The sequence below is a fragment of the Copadichromis virginalis genome, linkage group LG20, assembly GCF_057382275.1.
Source record: "Copadichromis virginalis isolate Kocher_CV1m ecotype Utaka linkage group LG20, C_Virginalis_male_GT1.1, whole genome shotgun sequence".
NCBI classification, from domain to species: domain Eukaryota; kingdom Metazoa; phylum Chordata; class Actinopteri; order Cichliformes; family Cichlidae; genus Copadichromis; species Copadichromis virginalis.
This window is the reverse complement of record NC_140637.1, coordinates 17,937,354-17,960,078: the sequence shown is the minus strand read 5'-3', so window position 1 is coordinate 17,960,078 and position 22,725 is coordinate 17,937,354. Positions and strand designations below refer to the sequence as shown.

The 22,725-nt window shown below is 39.1% G+C and overlaps 1 protein-coding gene across 11 annotated transcripts in view; it reads right to left on the bottom strand.

Annotated features, from left to right (window-relative positions):
* LOC146684598 (rap1 GTPase-activating protein 1-like) overlaps positions 1-22,725 on the bottom strand; it is a 56,095-nt gene that overhangs the window by 15,096 nt on the left and 18,274 nt on the right. For 6 of the 11 annotated variants that reach the window (XM_085442765.1, XM_085442756.1, XM_085442758.1 and 3 more), the window contains exons 2-3: positions 16,570-16,605; positions 4,071-4,164 (exon numbers count right to left, since the gene is read on the bottom strand). Coding sequence is in view for 7 of the 11 variants with exons in the window: in XM_085442756.1 (XP_085298882.1) it covers positions 4,071-4,164; positions 16,570-16,605 (130 nt within the window). In the remaining 4 variants the exon portion in view is untranslated. The other 5 variants (XM_085442757.1, XM_085442763.1, XM_085442762.1 and 2 more) reach the window with 5 other exon arrangements.

Genomic DNA, 22,725 nt, shown 5'->3' with positions numbered 1-22,725 from the left:
TGTGCAACATTCTATGCACTGCTTATTAGACATGAAAAAAATCCCGGTATGTGCATTTGTGTCAGTGATGCTCTTTATGTTTCAGAGAGCTCTATTCACTCTTTACAACTGTTAATAACCCAACATCTTGCAAAACAAAATTCCAAATAGACTTTTTAAAACTTTTAGAGGGCAAGAGGTCTATATAGTCAACATTTTACGTCTACAGTTAAGGTCTCTGAAAACCCCTCAAAAAGTATAATAATGCAACATTTTCTGTAGAAGTCTTCTGAAAGATGCCAGAAATGCCTTAAAATTAACTAATTAGGTGTTATTTGATACAAACCTGACATGGTTAGGAATGTGTTTGAGCTGTTAAAAGCATGAGGACAAACTGACCTTAAAAGAAGCGGTAAAGTTTACATTTAGGAAAGCCTACAGTAGAGCAGATGTCGTAAAGCTGGTAAATTACACATTCTTAGCCAGATGTTCCCACCACTTTTAAAACAGCCAACGTCTAAGCTCATATTTATTTTAATAAACATGTTACCTTATTGCAGAACATGATCTTGTCACATCTCACCGTCACGTGTGACCGACAGGAAAATGAAAAATCGACCCCTTTCTTTAGAACGAACCACAGTTTGTCTGGACATCACATTCCAAATCGCATATGTCATGTGAGCATAATGACAATAAATATTGCAAAAAATGATGAAAAACAATTGTCCGTGGACATATTGGTTTTCGGTAATTAAGTAAAAGGCTGAAAAGTTCAGCCAGTAAAGCCTGACAAAGTCAAACACTTTGTGTACAGAGCAATCGTGTCTTGGCTTTCAGTGTGACTGTGAGTAAAGTCCTCCACCATGTGCAAACAATAGTCCGCCACAAACCCTGAAAGTAAATAGCTCTGGGTTTAGCCAGAGATTCCCATATGGAAAACAAATGCAAATATTATGTCTAATAAGACTTATAAATTTACTATGATTTATTCATAAAAGTGGGAGCTTTCGCATTATACTCACGGAACATAACAATAAGTATAACTTGAATATGAATTGTGTTACTTTCAATAAATAGTATGAGAAGTAAGTGTTATAAGACTCATAAATCTATACACATAAGATGGATTATGAGTATGAGAACTGCTTTGCTAGATATTATCTTTGGGCTTGTGCCTTAACTTAAAGGCGTCCTCTCCACTTTGTCTGTCATTTGTTGATGTTTTGTATGCAGCATGTTCCTAAAATAAAGCTACTTACATTGCTGGGTTTCTTCCAGTGTGTCTTTGTCACCATTGGAGCATAGTTGTGTTTGTCAATATTTTTAGCCATTTTTAATTCTCCTTGACAAAAAGTCCTGCAGCTTCAAAGATGTCCCAGTGTCACTGACTTCAGCAGATTTGGATTAAACGCTCCATGACTGCTGTGCCTTTCTGAAATGGCAAAATCCTAGCTGCATCGCCGCTGTTTGCAAGCATCACTGACAAAGTGTTGGATCAGACAAAGTTGGTGACAAGATCCACAGACTCTCCCAGTGTGTGCTCTGAGCATACAAGATTATCTGCAAGTTTATGTCTCAGGTTGCAGGCAAACCTGCTATTGCTTAAAGCTGAGAAGTAATCCTCTGACTGAAGCTGGAGGTGTCTAGCCTTCTGCTGATCCCTCTTTGTCGCTCTCTATCTCTCAAAAGCATTGCAGGAAGAACTCCAAATTTTATACCAACCACCTCTGTCTTTACTACTATCTGTATCCTGGCTTAGGCTGACAGGTGGCAAGAGGTGGAGTCCAACCGTTCTACGGTCACAGACAACAGCTGCAACTATGTCCTGTTTACAGATCACCTATTACACTAGAATCAGGATATAGCATAAAGTAGATGTTAGAAAACTATGCAAACCAATGGTAGAATGAAAGTAATAAAAAGGAACAATCTTTTGATGAAAAACAAGACATCTCATTTTTGCAGAAATTGACAAAGAGAAGGCGATGAGGGGATCCCCAGGGAGCCAAGCTAGCACACACAGTGCAGGTGTAGAGCTCAGACCTTTCATTATGAGAGCTAATAGGATCGATATTATGACAAGAGACAAATTAAAGAGGCTTCCTCTTGCTCCTCTTGACTTATCAGCTGCAACGCCGTACATCCTCGCAGAGCTCATTAAAACTTCAACCAGCTCCATGAAGTGGATCAGATGGATACACGTGAATGTGAAATTCACATGAAGTCTGGTTCTTTGTTCTGCATTTTCATTCCAGGGCCATTAAAGATATTTCCTGACATCTCAAATTTACAGAGCTCTGTAAAAAGTCACCCTGACTGGTGTAACAAATCAGTAAAAAAAAGGTTGTAAATGACATAAACATGTTTTCATTAGAAAGCTCACCCATAATTACTCATGCAACCCTTTCCAAGAGCAGTGGACAACAGTTCATGATTATTTCAACTCTTGGTTTTGGTATACTAATACACTTATTTCTTTAAGCACTACGGTTCTGGTGAGTAGGATGTTTCAGTTAGTTGTTTTTTTTAGTTTTTTTTTTTATCTCGGCCGTTTCTGCCACCAAAATTTGAAAACTATCACTTTTAGAGTTTTGCATTACATCTCTAAGAAATCTGCAAGATTATTAATAGGACAGTTCAGTTTGAATCAGGCAATGGCCATAAGAGCTGATGGGGTTAATTGCAGATTGACCTGCTTTTCGCAGGGCTCTAATTAAAGTGATACACTCCTCGGAGTCTTGCTCCACTGAGCCCTTGTTGTACTACAGCACACCACATTACCACGCTGTCCCTAAAACTCTTTCCATGCTTTCCCTTTTTCTACTTTCTCCTCAATTAAAATGTGCAAAAAGGGAGTTGCTATCCTTAAATGTGTAAGTGTCAAACAAAATGTTCGACTAACTGGTAAGTCTGTTTTACCTACAGATGGTGCATGCTGCAAGGATCAGGAATGATGGTTTCAGCAATCCAATCTCTGAATTCCTGAATTCTTAATCCCTTTCTCTTCCTACTCTCCCTGCTTTCCCCAGATGAAGGCAGATTGTGAAAACTGTAAGCCCGTTCCAAAGTGCGAGGGATCTTTTGAAAGCAATCCGACACGAGTGACACTGTTCCTGTCGTTTAATCACCGAGGAGCTAGGAGCTATTCAGTTTCTAAGATCCCAAAATATCTCTGCCAGGTTTTCACATCAATCACAGAAGTGCTAAAGGTAAGCATAAAGATTCTGACAGCAAAATAGATTTGCTACGGACGTGACAGTCTAAACAGATTTATTGAAATTATTTCCTCCTATTTCATTTTCACTTTTGGCCCTTTTTCCTACACCTTCAATAACAGCAATTTAGTATTTCCGCAAACCATTTTTGCTGAAAGAAAGAATATCAGTTCTAGTATAGCTGATTCATAAAGGCAAAAAAATGCTTTAGTGAACAGGAGGCAAGCTGAATGTGATGAATCTGAAAATGACATGACAGCTAATAAACCGCAGGCATTAAAGAAATGGAAGAGCACAAATCTTCACACTGAAGCTTAGCCTTATGAAAACCCAGAGGAAAATAAGCAAGGCTCAGGAAAGCATAAAACAACTGTGTAATAATTGAGCCCCACTCAGTGTTATCATGCATAATTGACATTCCAATTAGGTTACACCTCATGGATGATGATGGGCATGAAGAAGCTAGTGTTTTGATTTAAAAATGACTCATTCAGGCTTTGATTTGTTTGCTCTGATGGAATCAGGCTTGTTAGGCTTCAATTTAAAAATGGTCAGCATCCGGCTGACAATTTCCTTCTAAAAATAGATTTCTATTAATTGAATCAGTCAAACATAATCATCCAGACACAGAGCTCTGTGTGCTTTAATACCACAAGTTACACAAAAGAAAGCAAGGATAGAAATCAAAGTAACACGCCATGAAACTGGGTCTAACACATCACAAGAACACTGAGCAAGTGCATCCAGACAAAAGCAAGTGTGGAGACAAGATCAGCTGAGACACGTTAAAAAGATCAAAGAATGAGGGGGTCACACAGAGGTCTTTAATATAGGTCAGCGGTCAAAGTGCAAACTCAATTTCCCCAGTCCTACCTTTTGAAATGGTGAGGTGGTGAATGGGAGCTTAGGCTGGAGCAGCTGGGGCTCTAGAGTTGCAGAAATTCGGGGGTCACTCCCATCTTGTTTCCTAAAATCAGACAGATGGAAGAGAACATTCGGTCAGAAAAGGTCACCCAGTTTGAGATCAAGCAAGAGGACAACAAAAGGTAATGCCTCAGGAAATGTTGTTGATCTCTTTAGGCAAGAAAAAAAAGTCGTATGGAGTGTACGAGGTACTTGTAGTGGTGTAAAGTCACCTTTTTGAAATTAGGTTACTGTTACATCGCTCTTTAAGTGAAGCACATTCCAACCTGACAACAAAATAAGGTCTAATTTACATCAGGAAGTAATAATACATCAGTTTTTAATTGATATTAAATTTCAAAATCCTGTTTTCCAACTGGTTTGTTTGATCTGCAGCGTCATAGTCATCGCGGTTGAAATCTGTTGAACAGTATCAAATTTTATAGCTAAGTTACATCTGACACAAACCCCATGATTTCTTTGCTGTTTATGGTATAAGAAACAATAACTTCCAAAAGATTTCACCTTTTCTTTTATCACACAATCTACCTCACAGACACCTCAGGGGTCTCAGGGAACAAGACCAATACTTTCACATTTATCAAAACAAAAGCATCTCTAATCCAGAAGAACGACACACTGAACAATACTAATGTGACACATCTTTTGTTCTAAACTCAATATCTCTACCAGAACAGCTTTCTCTCAGCATGATGACTGATCAATACCTCTGATGAATATGGTGCTGTATTGACACCGACAACTGGTCAGTTTCCACAGCAGCCTTTTAATTTCTGCAATTTATTTCAGTCTCTTTCATATGCGTACAGCGATTAATCATCACAGAAGAAAATCTGAACTGATCACGAATCAGCGATAATATCATGAATTATGTGTATGTCTGCCGGCGATTATTAAAGTAGGATACGGCAGCTACGATGAAATATGTTCAGGGTGCGGCGTACCCCAGCAGCCGAAAGGCACGACACTCCGCAAGCAGAGAAGTATTACTCTACGCCCTCAACAACTCCAGGGGACAAAATGGAACACTCTTTAAAAAAATTGTCATTTCTCAAAGAGATAATGTGGCTGACTGTGCTGACAAAGTATTCAGTTATCTGAGTGAATGTATGGAGCTGCAGTGGATGGTCGGATGCTGAGGTCGGAGCTGCTCAAGAGGGACACTGGCTGAGATGGAAATCGGGTTTCACATGCCCTGAGAGCACTCACATTCAAATTTAGGTGAAGAAAACAGAGCATGAATCATTAGTACACCCTGCTGCCGCCCTGCTATTACACAACAAGTGAGTCTTCAATCAAGAAAAGTCCTGCAGCAAATGAAACTGGAATATTTCTAAGCTCTTTCTCAACAGGCTCACACGAAGAGCTCTCCCAAGGGAGAACAATATAGGAAAAGGCATCAGCTGTCCTGAACTCTTAATTAGAACTAATGCTCAATAGATCGTCAGGACACACACACACACACACACACACACACACACACACACACACACACACACACACACACACTTAATTATACAAAATGAATGAATGGTTTAAGCAAAATGTATAGTCCCAAAAAAAATCTAGGTAATACTAGAAGCATATGTCTCCCTATAGGAGTCATATTGTGCACACCTTATTATTCTACAAAAGACAGTGTACTGGGAATTTATAATATGCATACACCACTCCAGAAAAGTATCACAATAACATGCATGAGGGTAAAGTCCAACAAATGTCCAGCACGAACTTGTCCTTCATCATAAGCATGTGGGGCAGCACAAATAACATGATGCTGCTCGCGGACACCTGCTCGGTTCTATGTAGGACTACCATGTAAGCCGTCCTGCGGATCAGTTTGCAGCATAAAGCCACAGCCTTATCCCAACACCACAACAAATTACATAACACACCCCAGCTGGTTGGCAATGCAGCACAAAAATCAGCCGTGTGAAGAAGTCCCTGTGTGTCATCTGAGCAAACTGATGTCCTGCATGGAGCAGAGCAGGAAACTTACTCACACAGTGGTGTGGCAGCTGTACACTTGGCGCTCCCCGGGAAGTCAAGCCAGTGACCGGCACTCGGACGGATAACTCACCGTCCACGCTCCTTCCAGAGTTAAGCTTCTCTCTCCCTCGTACTTTTCTCACTCTCTCGCTCTCTCGCTCTTATTATTCTTAATTCTCCAGCTCCAGCCCGATCACTCGCTGATTCTCATCAGTCGTTCACCTGCTGGCCTCACGCTCAGCTCTTTAGACTATCGCACACTCCCAGTGAGCATCCTCTCCGATTCTCCTCCCTCACTCTCCCTCCTCCCACCCAGTCACACACACACGTGCACGCTTTAGTTGCCACTTCCTCCATCTCCACCCTCTTTGTCCGCTCTGCAGCTCTCACACACAACCCGATACTCCAAAACCTACACTCGACACTAACACCCACCAACCCCCCAACCAATACCACTTACAATCTCCCTTATCCCCCTTCCAAAGAAGGAGACCCCCCCCCTCCCATTCAACTGAGAACTACGGAAGTCTGCAGTCAAAAAGAGAAAGCATAGATTGTTAGGGTAAAGGGGGTTGTCTTCTATCCCCACACTGCCTCACAAGCCTGCTCGGGCTGTTGCTGTGGCAACCAACGTAAGCTACACATGAAAAAAAAAACCCACCCACATGCACATTCATGTTCATTATCATAGGACTTGAACAAGGTGATTATGTTCAACATTAAGCACCCAGAGATGAGCAGACATCGTAGCCTCCCCCAACACTCATTGTGCAGGATGAGAAAACATGTGTGGAAAGGTTTTTAATTACTGTAATGAGTCTCATTTAATCCCCAGATACATGTGCGTTTCCATCACTTAGCTGACATCCACAGTTCCCAGCAGACCTCCGACTAATGTCACCAATAGACAGATAAATCCCTGCTAAATAATACTTTAATGCAGAGGAGTGTCAATCTATTGTTCCATTACTTAGCTTTTCAAAGTGTAAACCTGAACTACCAAACGGTGTGTGCGTGTGTGTGTGTGTGTGTGTGTGTGTGTGTGTGTGTCAGACATGAAGAGATAATAAAGGATTACAGCACATTCATCATACTGTGAACCATTAAGAGCTGTGTATTGTGATAAAAACAAATAATCCTCTCAACTCGAAAAGCTTCTTGGGTTAAAAAAAGAGAAAAGAGCGAAGTCTATTATATCATTAATACAAACTTTGAAAAATGTCCAGATTACCAATAATCTGCTGAGATGCTCTTTCGAACTGTGACACTAATATCTCTTTCTCTTCTTAACGCTTAAGTGAAGAAAATCTGGTTCTTTTTTTTTAAAGGTCCCAGTGACCTGGGGTGTAGGTAAAAAAAAAATGAAAATGTGGAATGTGACAGCTTTGTTGCGAATTATCCGATAAGAGCAGATACTGCTTAAATGTCCCGCTTAAAATCTGATTACCATGAAGTTAACACAGATTATTCGATCAGATTTCAATCAGATGAAGGGCATATGCATTTACAATGACAGCTTGAGACATAATTGAACACCAAATACTGACAAAGAAAATAGTAGAACTGGAAAAAATTTATAGCCACAAAGAGCTTTTTTTTTAAAAAAAAAAATCTGCTGTGGACAGTGATAGTTGTTTTTAAATTGACTGCATCTTTTCTGCTTCAGCATCCTCAGCAGAATCAGTAAATACCCTGTAAGTGACCCAAACTGCAATAGATTCCCATCCCATTAGCCGCTGAAATGGCCTGTGGTCACTGCTCTCCTACCCCCATATCATATCCTCTGAGAATTGCTGCTGCGCTAAAAAATGTCCTCATCTTCCACGCCCTCTCTCTTCCAATCTCACTTTGAGCTATTTTTCAACCAAGAAGAGTTTGATAATAATCCAAAATCCTTTGAGACATAAAATCAAATAATCCCAGAGCTAAGTGAATCCTGTAAATCCCACAGGATGTTCATTATTCCTGATGCAGGTTTCATTATTCTATTAATATTTCTATTTATACAACAAAATATTAAACTTCTTATAATTTAAATGTGCATCACCATGCTTAGCAAAGTATGCCCTGCAAGCAGCTAAGAATGTAATCTGTATGATGTGTGTGGGAGGCAACGTGTGACCTGCTAGTGACCTAAAAGGCTAGCTAAAGGTTTAATCACAGAAGCATTTCACATCAGTTACACGTCTGAGGTCTCCAGCAGGCAAGATGGCTGCTCTTCGGAAATTTGAATTAATTGTTATTTATGCATAACAAGTATGTCTCCCACAGGTTGCGATTTAATTAGTGGTGGTCGACCTCAGGGGGGTAGAACAGGAGGGCGGGCAGGGACTGTAAACAGCACTGAGCTGTAAGAAGTACAGCACTGAACGAATAACTGAAGGCATATCTCCAACAGACTGTCTACATAGATATTAATATTAAATATATAATACAGTTCAGTGTGTTCAGTGGTGAATTATGTCAAATGTTTTACTCCATCAGCTGTGTTAACTGGTAAAACAGAAGCGGGCAATGAATTTTCCCAAGTGGCCACATGAGAAACTGGGACTGTTATGGAGGGCTGCAAAGAAATATATTATAATGGTGCGAACCTCCACAATAGTCCTAGTCTCCCATGTGGCGTCTTGTAAGAATCAGTTGTTGTGATATAATATTAAATCCAAAAGCTGAGAATCAAAGTCTATCAGAAATCCTTCATCAGAGTTCCTGCGGCACAATGTCGGATGTGTTCTCGTGCTGTTTTTGGATATGTTAAACCCTGCCTCCCATCACTCTTAAACAAATTGGCTGTTTAATCAAGCACATAATTTGTTTGCAAGGCAAAGTAGGAGTGCCAAGTGCAACTCAACTTTGAGGAAACTTTCCATCGCTATAATGATATCTCTGCAGTATACCTCTACAGAACCCTACTGTGACTATGATTGTGATGTGGTTCAATAATTATACAGCATTTTAAGTGGGTAATGAGGTTATATTAGAGGGTGGGGGAATAAAGCTGCTATGAGATGTAAGCTTATTCAAGTTGTTATTCTCCCCTGACATGAAACTCTTTGTGCTTAAGTGTCCCAGTTAGATGCAGAGTAAACAGTAAATATGACCTAATTATAATAATAACATAGTCTTTCTTAAAGGTGATGTACGTATACAACATTCAGAGCTGGATGTTTCATTAGAGCACTCCCGTCTTCGGCCAGCGTGAGCCACACCTCCTTACTTCATTTGCAACTCAAAAAAAGGGCAAGGGCTAATAGCTGTTTTTCTTTTTTTGTTTTTTGAGTGACAAATGAAGTAGGGAGGTGTTTTTTTGTTTGTTTTTTTTGTCAAGTATTAGGTTGTTTCCTTTTAGATTATTATTATTGACATCATAAATCATGCTTGTTGAGAAGTATTTTCACTGCACTTCTTAACTTCAACCTTGCCTTAACTTCCACACTAGAGGGGTATACTACAAACAAAGTTCAGCTCAGCCAGGCTTTCTCTGTGTTAGCTTGCTCAACAAAACTTATAACAACAGTTGGAGAACGTGGTTAGCAGAACGGTAGCTAACGACTTTGTCTGTTAAGCCGGGCTTTCTGCTTCAGGCTCACAAAAACCACGGGCCCTTTGCAAGGTCGTGTGACTCTTCCACATGAAACGATCCCCGTGAGCGCAGCCTGCTCCAATCAGACATTATCAGATGATGATGATAAGATTAATGCTGCAGAAAATTGTTAATCTTGCACCTTATTGCACAGAGTGGTAAAATAAACATTCTAATTCAAGTTAACAGCTTTATTGCCAAGTTTGGCTCTCTGTGCTGCTGTTTATTTCTAAGGTCTAGATGCACATTAGAGCTCTGAAACATTACATGTTACTGTACCATAGCCTAATGTTTGAGCCTAAGGACACGTAGAAATTGCTTTAGTTTGTTGTCAAAGTGAAATTTTGGGCATTTTGTTGCTTGAACAGGTGATTTTGGTGTGTTGTGTTCTGCAACTCTAGCAGTGTAAAAGAGAATTAGCAGCAGATTAGAATTAGGAATAATGATAGCTATCCATTTTCTGCTTCATTAAATTAATACATGCAAACTCCTATGATGATGTTTATATAAAATATATTGCCCCAGGAGATAATATATGTTGCAATTAAAACGTGCTGTAAATGAAAGAATCTGCTAAAAGGTTTTCCAGCTGTTTTTAGATTTAAACACATGTTCAGCATAAGTTACCGCAGCGATATAGTCAGATAAAAGGAAAGCTACTTTCGTGACACAGGAAACTCTGACTTTAAGCTCAACATAGCCCTCTAAGCCAATAATCTGGTTTCATAATACATCCCTAGGATGGAACAGAGAGCAGAGAATAACAAAACAACAGCAGAAACTCTCACACTAAGCTTTGCTGTTTTACTTTCCAAATGTGCTGTAAGAGGTCAACCTTAGTATCTTTATAAATTTGATGAATGCCAACACATTTCCAGGTACTCACATTAACTCAGATCCACTAACATGCACATATGGATGAGTCGGCCATAAAAACGTAAAACAGCAAAAAAACCAGAACAGTGTGACATCATTTTCTGTGAAAGATGCTCCATTAAGTATCTAATGAGCAAATAGCTGCTTGCTGCTATATTAATGTTGGATTCAGATATTATAGTATCTTTGAACCAACACAGAGCATACTGTGTTATAAAAAATACTGAGCATGTAAAAAAAAAAAAACGTCCTATTCTAAATGTATTTCAAGACAAACAGATTTTCTCATGAATTACATTTGTTTGTGATGGTTGACAAAAACATTTCTAGTCAAATTGTCTCATGTGTCATTAACTGTGTGGACGAGTCATCCTGTTAACCCAGAAAATGAAGGAGAATCTTCTAATGTGGTTAATGTTGTAAAAAGCTCTACTGTAACCCAAACCACAACTGTTTCTGGGATATAACGAAGTAGTTTGGGGGTACTCAGACTGAAATAAAACTAAAGATATAAAAGTCAAAACCTAAAAGTTAAAGGTCACAAATGAACACAAAAATAAGCGAAGAGAAAACACAGGAGTTACACTCTGTTCCTGAGGCATAATCCTGTACGTGGTCCTTAAGTCCTTACGCAGCTCTGCAATTTTATCCTTATGCAATTATAAGTTGTCTTGTTGAAGGACTATATTTTTGGTATTTGCAAAAAGCTTGAGGGAAACATAAGCTCAGTTCATTTTGATTATATATTCCTGTATCTTCACAAGTTTGCTGAACTGCTGCTTGGTACACAGCAGATAATATACAACGTGTCTTTTTGTGATGACAATAGTTAAAGCCAGAGGTTTGATCTCATTTAATTTGTGCACACAGTTTACAATCTCACAGCACAAGTCATTTATCAACTGCACCATACGTCTTTGTAAATTTATATCCATATAAATGTATGACACAGACCCAACAACCACATTCTGCCGTGATATATTGTTTCTCATATATCAATATAACACTGATGATAAAGAAGAGTAGTACAGCACAGAAGTAACTTGACCTGCTCAAATGCACACACAAGTCCTCCAACAGCCAGAGACACAAGGAATTACAACAGAAACAGTCCTTGGAAATGGCTGTGTTCCCAAGGACACCCTCCCCTACCCCCTTAAACTGATTTGAACTACTCAAACAAATGGCAGGATGATTATCTCTGGTGTAAAGTCATTTCTCACTCAGAGGCAATTTTTCCAGATGAAAAGATCTGACTTTCTGACTTGCTTGGAAAAAAATATGTTATTTTGCTGGAGGTTATGTTAAAAAAATATGTAACATAATTCAAACGATCTTATGAGTCAGCTTTGTGTCTTAATCTGTGTGCCAGAAGGAAGTAACAAAAATAAACATATGAATTTCCCTAATCTGTTTTGCGAACCGGTTTCTGGTGCCAAGCAAATACTGGGCAAAATTTAAAAAGCAGATAAGTCTGAGAAGCTTTCCATTCCCCAGGGAACTGTTCCTCTAAAAGACCTTTTATACAGAAAGGCAGATAAGGAAATCCTAATCAGCAGTTCCTAATAAGAAACTAGAACACAAATGGTGGTAAAAAAAAAATAAAAATTATATATATATATATATATATATATATATATATATGCTGAAAACTTCAAAAGGTTCAAAGCCTTTGTTAAATCAAAAGCTACAGACGAAATTAATCTGTTAAGATGTCTGTGGAATCTGATGCACGAGGAGGCTCTTTCTCTTGAGTCTACACTTTCCCTCATAGCTAGCCCTATTCAGTTGGCAATAAAAGGCCAGGTATAGCAGTTGGTATTGAATAAAGGATGTTCTCTCTACCAATGAGTCCTGATTTTCAGCTTCCTTATCTCTAACAATGTCACTGTGCAGATTTCCTTAGAAACAAGCCCTCTGGGAAATCACAATCAGGCAGATGTGCCTTTTCTACAACAGAAGGTCACTCTAGTGTCCTTTTATGCTCTTTTGTGCTTGACATATTGGACTTACTAGTGTAGTCCATGACACCTAACTTCATACGGTTTTATCTGTGTACAAATATCCTATCAATCAGGAATTTGTTCGCAAAACTTCCGATCATGCAAGAGTTGTTAGGCCTGGGAAAGAAAAGAAAGAAGGAAGGAAGAGAATAGAAAAGCCTTGAGTCAGCCTCCTCCTCCCACTGGCTTAGCTCATCATTTCTGCATGACATCTGTCAATAAACAGGCCCCACATCTTTAAAACCTTTCCTGCCATTTTCATACCTAAACTCCTATCTTATGCAGTGTGACTGCAGCAAAGCAACTTGCAAGCAAATAAGTGAACTTTAAAATCGCTGGAGGAATAACTAAGTACTGAAAATCTCAACGAATCAGATAAAGCAAAATGGGAAATGTCAAGTCAAAGTTGCCTGGGACTCGTCTCAACCTTCAGCAGCCGGCTGCGTTCTGAGCTTTATGTTTTTATAAGACATCTTCTGCTGGGCCTGGATGGTGGATGACATTTTAGGAATTGGATTGGATTGAGGTGGTTCGAAACAGGGGTGAGGTTGTCACTTTGGTGCTATATTAGGTCAGACAGAAGGAGACACACAGAGAAACAGTCAGGTCTGATCGGCCTTGACAGTTTGCTCTCCCAGTATGTCTGCTTTTCCAGACGACTCGGCTTGACATACATGGATGAGCGTGCACAAGCAAGCTGACACCGAGACCGTTTTCACAATGCAGCGGTGAGCGCATGTGCAAAGGAGACAGTCAGACGATGATGAGGAGCGACATCTCTTGGGAAATCAGTGTACACAAACAGAGGAGTGTTTACAATGACACCTCTTAACTGTTTACAAGCTAACCTCCCCCAAAAAGACAGCAGGGATGAAATAGGCCTAGGATTTAGAAAGCATCATAAAAATAGAATAGGAACTCACATCAAACAATTGGAAATATATAGCACGGTTATTCAGCAGAAAGGAAGAAATGAATAAAACAGTAAAAAGCAGATTTGATCACCGTGGCGGAAAACATCCACAGATGCCCATCAAGTACACTTGTTTACCTGACTTACGGGCTCATTAAGTGCCAAAACTATGCACTACTAACTTTGGCCACCAGAGGGCTAACAATAAGGGAACCAAAAGACAACAAACACACAACAAGGCTCCATCGTTTTGTTAAATATGCATATGAAATACTCATATTGAAATGATAATTTAAGTCTAATATAGTTTGCTTACAAGGTAACTTCAATAAACAGGTCAAAAAATACAGAGCATTAAATTATTATATAAAAATCCTCAAGCTCGAGAATCATACTTCTGCAAGTTGCATATCATGTTTCACATACTGAAAAAAATCATCTTATACATTTCAAGAGGGCAGCTTGAAATCAAATATATACATTTTTCCTATCTTTAATTCATGTTATTTATTGATCTAGACTGTTTTAGATTAAGTTACCCCTTTTTATAAAATGTTTTATTTTATAAAAAACTCAAAATCATCTTGAAACCTTGTTGCAAGTAGTCTCATGTAGGCACTACTTTATGTCTCCTGAACTACATTATAATTTATCGGAGACTGTTTACATGCCCTCACCCAATGACTACCATGAGCCTCCCATCACATGTACATTTGCACACTGATACAGCTCGCAATTGTAGTACAGGATAGAGAAAATAGTAGTTCCTACATGGAACTGCTTACAACAAGGTTTATAGATTTTTTTTTTTAGGAACTAGGTCATAAGACATGGCTGCTGAGTTGTTATTGTTGTTGTTTTTTTATTCTGTATTTTGTTCTCTTGGTGCAATATAAGGGAGGGATGGAAAATGCCATTTAGTTTTACTATATTCAGAGAAGACAGACATCTTTATGGCTAATAGCTCTCACACTGAAACAATCTATATGAATAAACGGCACTGCAAGCCGGAGCAAAAATATGTAAATGTAATTTTATCCCTTTCATGTTCATGTTAAATTCAGATTTATAGAGAATGCAGATAAAGCTTTGCCCTATAGCTGATGAGTGTGAAAAGCTTATCAATCTAAGAGATGCATTTAAAGACTGTTTTTGCAAGAAACAAAGCTTGTTTAATGGGCAAGAATAAAAGACTCATTTTGTTTCTTTCCACGTTTCAAGCAAAGACCAGTGCTCTCTAGCTTGATTTTTTTTTCTTGCTAGTAAAAGTGGCACCTAAGGGTGGTTCAAAAGTGCAGACCTGTCCAGCATGAAGGTCAGGTGAGCTGAAGCATGGATGAGAGAGTGGGATCTGTGGTTTGTTTTAAAGAATGGGCAGCGAGTTATACAACCCACAGCCTGCTACAATAATCCATGCTGCTCCAGGGATAGGAGAGCAGAATGCACTTTTTACTTGGATGTATGTTCACATGTGCTCAGTCGAGAGAGGAGAGATACTCTTATACAACATCTCAGTATAGCCATTATCCACACTAACCCTTCTCTCCCATTGCGTCCCATTGAGGGAGCTTAGCAAGGCAGGATTATCACCAATTACAAGCCTCCCCCGCAGAGTGTGGAAACTGGGTTTGAGGATCATGAGCTTATTGTGTATGACCCACAATGACCAGATGAAAGATGATCATTTAAGATTTAATCAGCAGCAAGTGTGGAAAGACTTCATCTTAAGACTTAGTGATATTAAATGCATCTGGTCAGCTCTCCTGTCATGAATTACAGAATATTCTACCTAATCATTGGATCTATATTGTAAACAGTATGAATACAACAGAAGGATAACAAAGATAATCCTGTGTATGTATATTAAAATCTGTTTCCCAAACGGCTGGGGAGTCATGCAGTTCTTATCAGCATTATCTAAAGTCAAGTCAATCAGAAACTCACCAGAGTTTTCTTGGCCTTCCGATTCGGAAAGGTGAGCACGGCATTTTGCTGAGTTCTGTTAAAGTTTTGCTGCCAGTTTTTTTTTTACAGTTTACAGTTCAGATTTCCAGCCATGTCCAACATGCAGTTGGATGCATGAACTGTCAGTGCTTGTTGATTTCAAAAAAAAGATTGTCAGATGGCACTTTCACAGTTGCTTTATCCAGGCAACGCCAATGTTGCTGATAAAAGATGATCTGCCCCGCTGGGTATAACCAGCGATCTTAATGTAAAGTAGCTTTAAACACTGCACCAAATTTTTCAAGCAGTGCTGAATTATTCCCTGATTTGAAGAAGATTGCCAAAAAACGAGTATGACTGATGAACTTGTATTATCGTATCTTGGCTTTCTAATGCAGGCCCCACATTTTCTATTTGCAGCGTCACCTCATCCAGTCAGTTGCTTCCCCCTCCTTCCCTCCTCTTCACGCCCAGAAGTCTTTTATCTCCAGTGCTGTTTTAGATCCTCCTCTTCATCTTTATTTTGGTCCGGAGTTTACTCTTCTTCTTTACAAAGAGGTGCAATCATTCTGTCTCAGGCAGCAGCAGCTGATGGCCGGACGACAGCCTGTGCAAACAAGCTCAGCCACTGCTGAGTAATGCAGGCCTGGCTGGTAAAAGATATCCTCCTGCATTTGTATTCCAGAGGGAAGGCAGGATGATACTATGGTGGAGCACTGTTTAATGTGCTGCATTCAGACAGAGGGGGACGAGGGCCAGACACTCATGCCACCACACCTAAAAGCTTTCAGAAATGGTGTCGTGTATCTGCAGTGGCAGGAGGTGTGCATGCTCAGATCCCTGCCTCTCTCCATGTGCCACTCGCAGCAGCACTCCAACCTTGCCAGCACTGCAGAGATGGCAGGGCGGACTGGGTATCTGTTTCCCCGCTGCTGCCCATCTGCTCTAACTTTTACAGGCTCATTCATCTTACTTAACTCTACTCACTGCATTGATTCGCACATTTAAAAATTACAAAGCTGGTGTGAGTCAATGACATTGATCATCAACAGAAGAAAGCTTTAAGATTTCTAACTTTAATTGGCTGTGTTTGCTTATTGAAACAAAAGGAATGTCATTTATTACAGAAGGAACACGTACCATAAGCTTCTGGCCTTGGAGAATGTCTTGTCCACTCTGAAAAACAAAAACAAACAGCAGCTGTTACAGTCCCAAATAAATATGTTTAATTTAATGTGCTTATGTCGGCATTTCCTAAAAACAAGTACATTTGATATATTTTTTAACTTTATATCAAATAATTATAAATTATAAATGTTTTTAGACTTAATAATTAAGTCTAAAAACAAAGAGGAATATAACACCTAGTAACAGGTACATGTAGTTTCCATTCATTTGCCTTCCTGCAAGTTTACTCAGATTAATTTAAAGTGCACTTAAAAAAAAAGTTCAATGAAGTGAAAGAGGTTGATTATGCATCAAGATGGGTTACCCTGAAATAACTCCTGCCATCTGTTAAAGCATCATTTCCCAGAATGAAGGAATGATTATTAGTCTGGTGTTTTCTGAGACAAAGTGAATCATGTTTCAGTTTAAGTCGACACTTTCAGGCTCAGTGCACATTGTCACTCCAAAATAAACTATCATCTGTCCTTACATACTCTGGATAAACAGATTTAAGCAGGAGTAATCACTGGAAACAATAACCAGATGACGCAGGGTTGGGAACTCCGGGGATGAGAATGTAGAAACCCGTTTTTGCCAAAAGATGGCACTGTGCGTGCAGCAGAAGGTTAATCCTAACGTGCAATTAATAACAAACTGGGCTTGCTCTGCTCATCAGACAGAAAGATATTCATCATGATAATCAAGGCCATGTGGCAAGATTTAAATCACAAGACACACACAAAAAAGACCAATTACTTCTACTCTGAAAACATCACAAACAAAAAACTACAGCTTTTCTCGGGCTGCAGCGTTTAAGTGTCTAAAAGGTGAATATTTGGTTCTGGTGAGTAAGCTGCAGATATTCCTCTTGTGTGGTTAGAAAAGAGTAAGAAAGAATACCTTTTTTATATAATATGTTATCTTACATGCTTTCCTGAGCAGTGCTAAAGATGATACACCACCTGACGGTGTAAATTAAATACAAATGAGCCAATAATGCGATTGATTTCCCCCTCCTTTCTGACTGTGTCTCTCATGACATAGAAAGGAGACATCCCGAAACCCCAAGCTGGGTCTCTGCCTGCTCTCACTCTGTATCTGCCAATAAGGCCACCATGGTTTAGAACTCTTACTCATCCTTCCGTGGAGATGATTAGTGTGCATGGCACAGCAACACCCGGAGGAGCGAGCATTTCTGGAAAGTGACTCTTGCTCTCTGAAAAACAGAAAAGCACACAGAAAACGACCATGCCACAGTAGCTACCCTTGTGAAGCTGTAGATGGGCATTTTTAGCATTTTGACCATGTTCGCTCTGATAATGTGTAATGCTTCAGGTTGCCACTTAGCATTTAACACTAACTACAAACTTCAGCTGAAGGTGAGGAGAATATTAGAGCTGTAGCAGATATTGTTGAATAGCATTAGAAATATACACATTTTGACCAGATGGTGGCACTGTAAAGTCAAACTCATTACATGCGCTATATTAGTTAAACTGTTATATTACTAGATAAGTGCATACATATTACTAGTTTTATTCTTCATATTTAGGAAAAAATGAATGGCTCAGTACAGTATCATAACCATTCAGCAGCATATAGACATGTTGCACTAACAGTAAATTTATGACAATCCATCAGTTTGAGATATTTAAGTCTTGTAAAAAGGGAAAAGACTGATTAAACATGTCATACTAAGAGTCATAGGCCAAAAATCACAAGCATAGAGCTCAGAAATCATTCTGGGGAAGGAAGTCCAGTTTCCATTCATATAAAAAGATCTCTTCATTTCATTGATTACCAAAAAATCCCCAATGAGGTAACTTAAGGACCAAGGGTTTAAAAAGAAAAATCTTACTTCTTCTTTTGTTTATGAGAAGTTCTCAAAAACTAAATGAAAGCCTAAAGCTTCCTCCTTCTTAGAAAACTGCCTTACTGAGAGGAAACAAGCCCTGGGGGGGTTTGTTTGTTCATTGCACTGTGGAGTCACGAATCAACAGACTTGTGTTGTTACAGTAGGTTCTCGCCTGATTCCCCTCAGTGCAGAAGATCACTCATCATTTTCAGCCCCAGGCCTTCAAGTGACGGATAATGGCACCCAGATGGAATTTGTGGTGCCGTTTTATCTCAAATCTACCACCAGTGTTGATTTCACCGAGCCTAACAGACACGTGTCTGTAGATAAATCAGCGCTCCATCTTAAATGGAATTCATACTGGTTCTTAGGAGAGAAGAATAGGGCTCATGAGCCATCGGCTGTGCTCTTGTGAAGCGGCTAAAGTTGTTTTCGTATGTGCTGCATCACTAAGAATAACATTTTCCTCAACCTCATCCTGTGTTGCTCACCCAGGTTCTCAGGTTTCATGGAATTCCCATAAAATGAAATCAACCAGGGTGTGTCGAGATTATTGGAAAAAGGTTCCGAACCAGAGAGTCCAAAACAAATACAGAACATTTGAAAATCAAACTTCACCTTAGCTCGACCACAAAACATGGCACCCAGCAGCTTAGACCTCCTACAGACGAACCGGGACAGAGGAATGACAGACACGTCAAACCAACTGATTATGAAATTAACATGTTTTTGCTGTACTGTGCTGGAAAGAATATGATGGGATAGATTCTGTAGGGATTTTGCTTTACACCAAAGACTCTGAGCTGTTAGGATTTAGACAGGAAACAAGGAAAACTGAATCTGATCTTCATAAGTCTCCAACTGACTGAACATACTAACATTATTACACTCATAGCAATTCGAAATGCTATTATTTGTTATGCATAAGGTATAACACTATTGAAAATCACATTTCTATTAACTGTACAAGACTGTGTGTAAATAAAATAAAGTAAAGATGTACCGGGCAAGACAACAGTCAGTGGTGAAAAAAATCCCAGCCGTAACAGCAAAACAAAAAATATTCTGTCACCGTTAGAGAGGACAAAAGTGGACTATAATAAATATGGCTGCGCTAATGCATTTTTGTATCATGAGTCATATTTTGCACATTCAAATCTCACTGTGAAAAGACTGTGGATAGCCTTGTTTTGATTTGATTTTCTAAAAAAAAAAAAAAGAGAGAGAGATTAACTAGTGAATTTCACAGCCCATCACAGCACAGACAGGAATTAAAGCTCAGGTCAGAGCCAGATACAAGCAAATATATATTTTTAATGTTTCCTGTATGCTTTCAGCTAGGTATCATACATACAAATGGGTTACCATGGAAACAAACATCAAGGAGGGATGAAGGAGTCTCAAGGCGGGTCTCAGAAACCCGAGGTCATCACTATGTCAGCGGCTGTCACACTCAACAATTGGTTAATTCAACTTAATCTGAGTTTAACTACAGCTTGCAATTTCTTCTCATCACTGGCTAAACTTTTAAACATTTCCTTCACTTCTTTACAAAGAATTAACTTAAGCCAGTGGTGTATGTATGTATAGAAAAGTCAGCAACACTGCTGGTGGCAAGTAGGTCAGCAGACAAGGCTCAGGAGTTAGACTGGAGGAAATCCAGCTTAAAGCAAAGAAGTTTGTTGTTCAGCTACAAATCTGCTGCATTAGCATGTTCTTCCCATTTTAATTCTGTATCTTAAATATGAGATGCACTGTAAATTTAACATAATCAAGATAGGGGTCAAGCACAAACATCCTAACAGTAGTTGTCACCAGCAGAAAAACAACAACAACAACATACTGATAGAAAAGAAACTGGAAAATAGCCCTGGGATTAATGTTCTAAGGGAATGAACGCATAATGATAAAGAATAAGGCCAGTGCTGTTAGTCAGTACCTTCAAACGCACATTTTAAACAAGAGTCATTTGTAGGAACAGATGTTGTTTCAACTAATGCTAAAAAACATGATCCCAGTGATTCCAGCTTACACAGAAATTATTCTAATTCCCTATGGCTGCAGTAAATTCTAATGGAGTCATGGGCAGTGTTACGCCCAGTTCACCCTGCAGGAGTTGGGAATAACTGAAGTCCTTGACAGTATTCGCTTAATATTCTCCAATTAAAACAGAAGTGAAAAGGTCACAAATCTTAACCATCTTAACCTATTATCTGTTGAATAAAGACGACACCTTGCTAACGTGATTGCAGGGTAACATTTGATTAGTTGCAGTAAATACTGAGCATAACCACAGACTGTACTAAATAGTTGATATCCACTATCAGTTGCACTCTTGATACTTTGAAACCCAAAGTGATTAGTCAGGTGTGGGTGTGACTAAGTAACCCAGGACTACTGTTTGCTCATGTGGTAGCAAAAAAAACAACCCAAAACTTGCTTTTTAAAAGAAAGTCTTGCTATTTGGTTCATTGTGATTCTGACAGGGACCATAGTGATGTAGCTGTATTAAATGAATCTTGCAATTGAAACTCATGAGGACAGAGCTTAGCAAGGTTTTATTATCACATAGACTTTTACATAAGCAGATTTCATTTGTATCTAGAAAAATCAGCCTCTTCAGGCCACTGGGAAGAATACATGTTTACAGCACTTCTGCACTAGCTTCACTTTTCAAATGCCCTTTTAGATAAAGTCAGCGAATATAACTAAGGCTATATTCGATTAACATTATTTCAGAGAGGAGATTACACCTGGCTACACAGCCATCTCCAGACATGAGGGGCCTGAAGCAGGGAGAGCAGCTGGAGAGTTACTATTAAAGTGCAGCGACTGGAAGGACTCTAAAGCAACTTAAATAGCGCACTCTATATGAGATTTACCAGTTGGAAGGGTGTCAGCTGAGCAATTGGCTGATTAGGGCTGGTATTGAGGTTAACTGCCATCAGCTGATGTTAACATAAATACTATTCATCCTGAAGGTGTAGCAAATTTCATTTCATTCCTTTGTTGCCAAGATAAAAAATAAAAAGCTGGGGGCTTACCAAAGGCTTCATAAATAACATGAATGTCTTTTCAAAACTTTGGGAAAATCCATCAAAAAGTTTTGGAGAGATTTCAGTCTGTAGCAAAGTGTGTTCCACTTAAGCAAAATGCCCCTATTTATCCACCAAAACTAAAGAAACGTGGATGACTGGATGAATGCAGAATGTGAGCCGATTCACTTTATTCTGAATAAGGTCTTTCTGCCCTTAAAACCTACACAAGGACATACAGTATTCTTATATCCAACTGAAGTGGAAGTATGAAGTGGACTCAAAAATATACTCAGTGAGATGCACAAGGCCTTAAGCAGAAATAACAGCTAGGGTAGTGATGGGAAACACTGTCAAACAATGATGAACGTGACCAGATCTAGACACTGTACTGTATCTCAGCCCCGCGTGGGCTGAATGAGCTCATGTCAATGGGCTCATTCAGCCCACGTTAATCAGCACAAAGTGGCTGAATGTCCCCATTTAGCTACAGTACAGTTAGATACAGTGTATGTGAAAACAGACACATTGGTAGCGAAATATTTAGCACATCTACCACACAAACAAAACACATGACAAGCCTTTTATTTACCAGTCAAGTATAGCAGACTTGTTCAGTTATCTTTAATTTCACATAGTTGTAGTGTGGTGTTCTGTGTTTCTCTCAGTTATATTTTAGTTACATCATGTTGGAGTAGCTGTACTGATTACATAAAGAGCGCATAATTATCTATGCCAAAAATCACAACAATCAGATTTGGTCAACTCTTGTAGCCCTGCATGTACTTCAGATAACCTTTAGGTTCAGATTTAACACGATTAACAGAAAAATTAGATCCTTTCCAGCTGTTTCTTTAATCGACCAGTACATGCCTGATGTTACAGGTTCTTTTTTTAAGCTTATAAAAATTAATTATGTTCCGAGGTGGTTGTCAGGCAACATAATGGTGTCATAATATATGACATATAATCCAAGTTTTAAGGATATGAATCAGATGTCATTTTCATGAAATGAAAATGGTGCATCAACGGTACACATGGGTCATTTTAGCCCATTTGCAGCTGGTTGTTAGGCAACATAAGGATGTCATAATATTTGATATAGATAAGAACCTTCAGTGGGCTAAGATGCAGCAGCATACCTGTTTGAACTTGGTCTTTTAATAAGTTGAAGTTTGATGGTAACGTTGTGAACATTAGTTAATTAACACTGCTTCTGTCAGTCTCTTCCCTCCCACT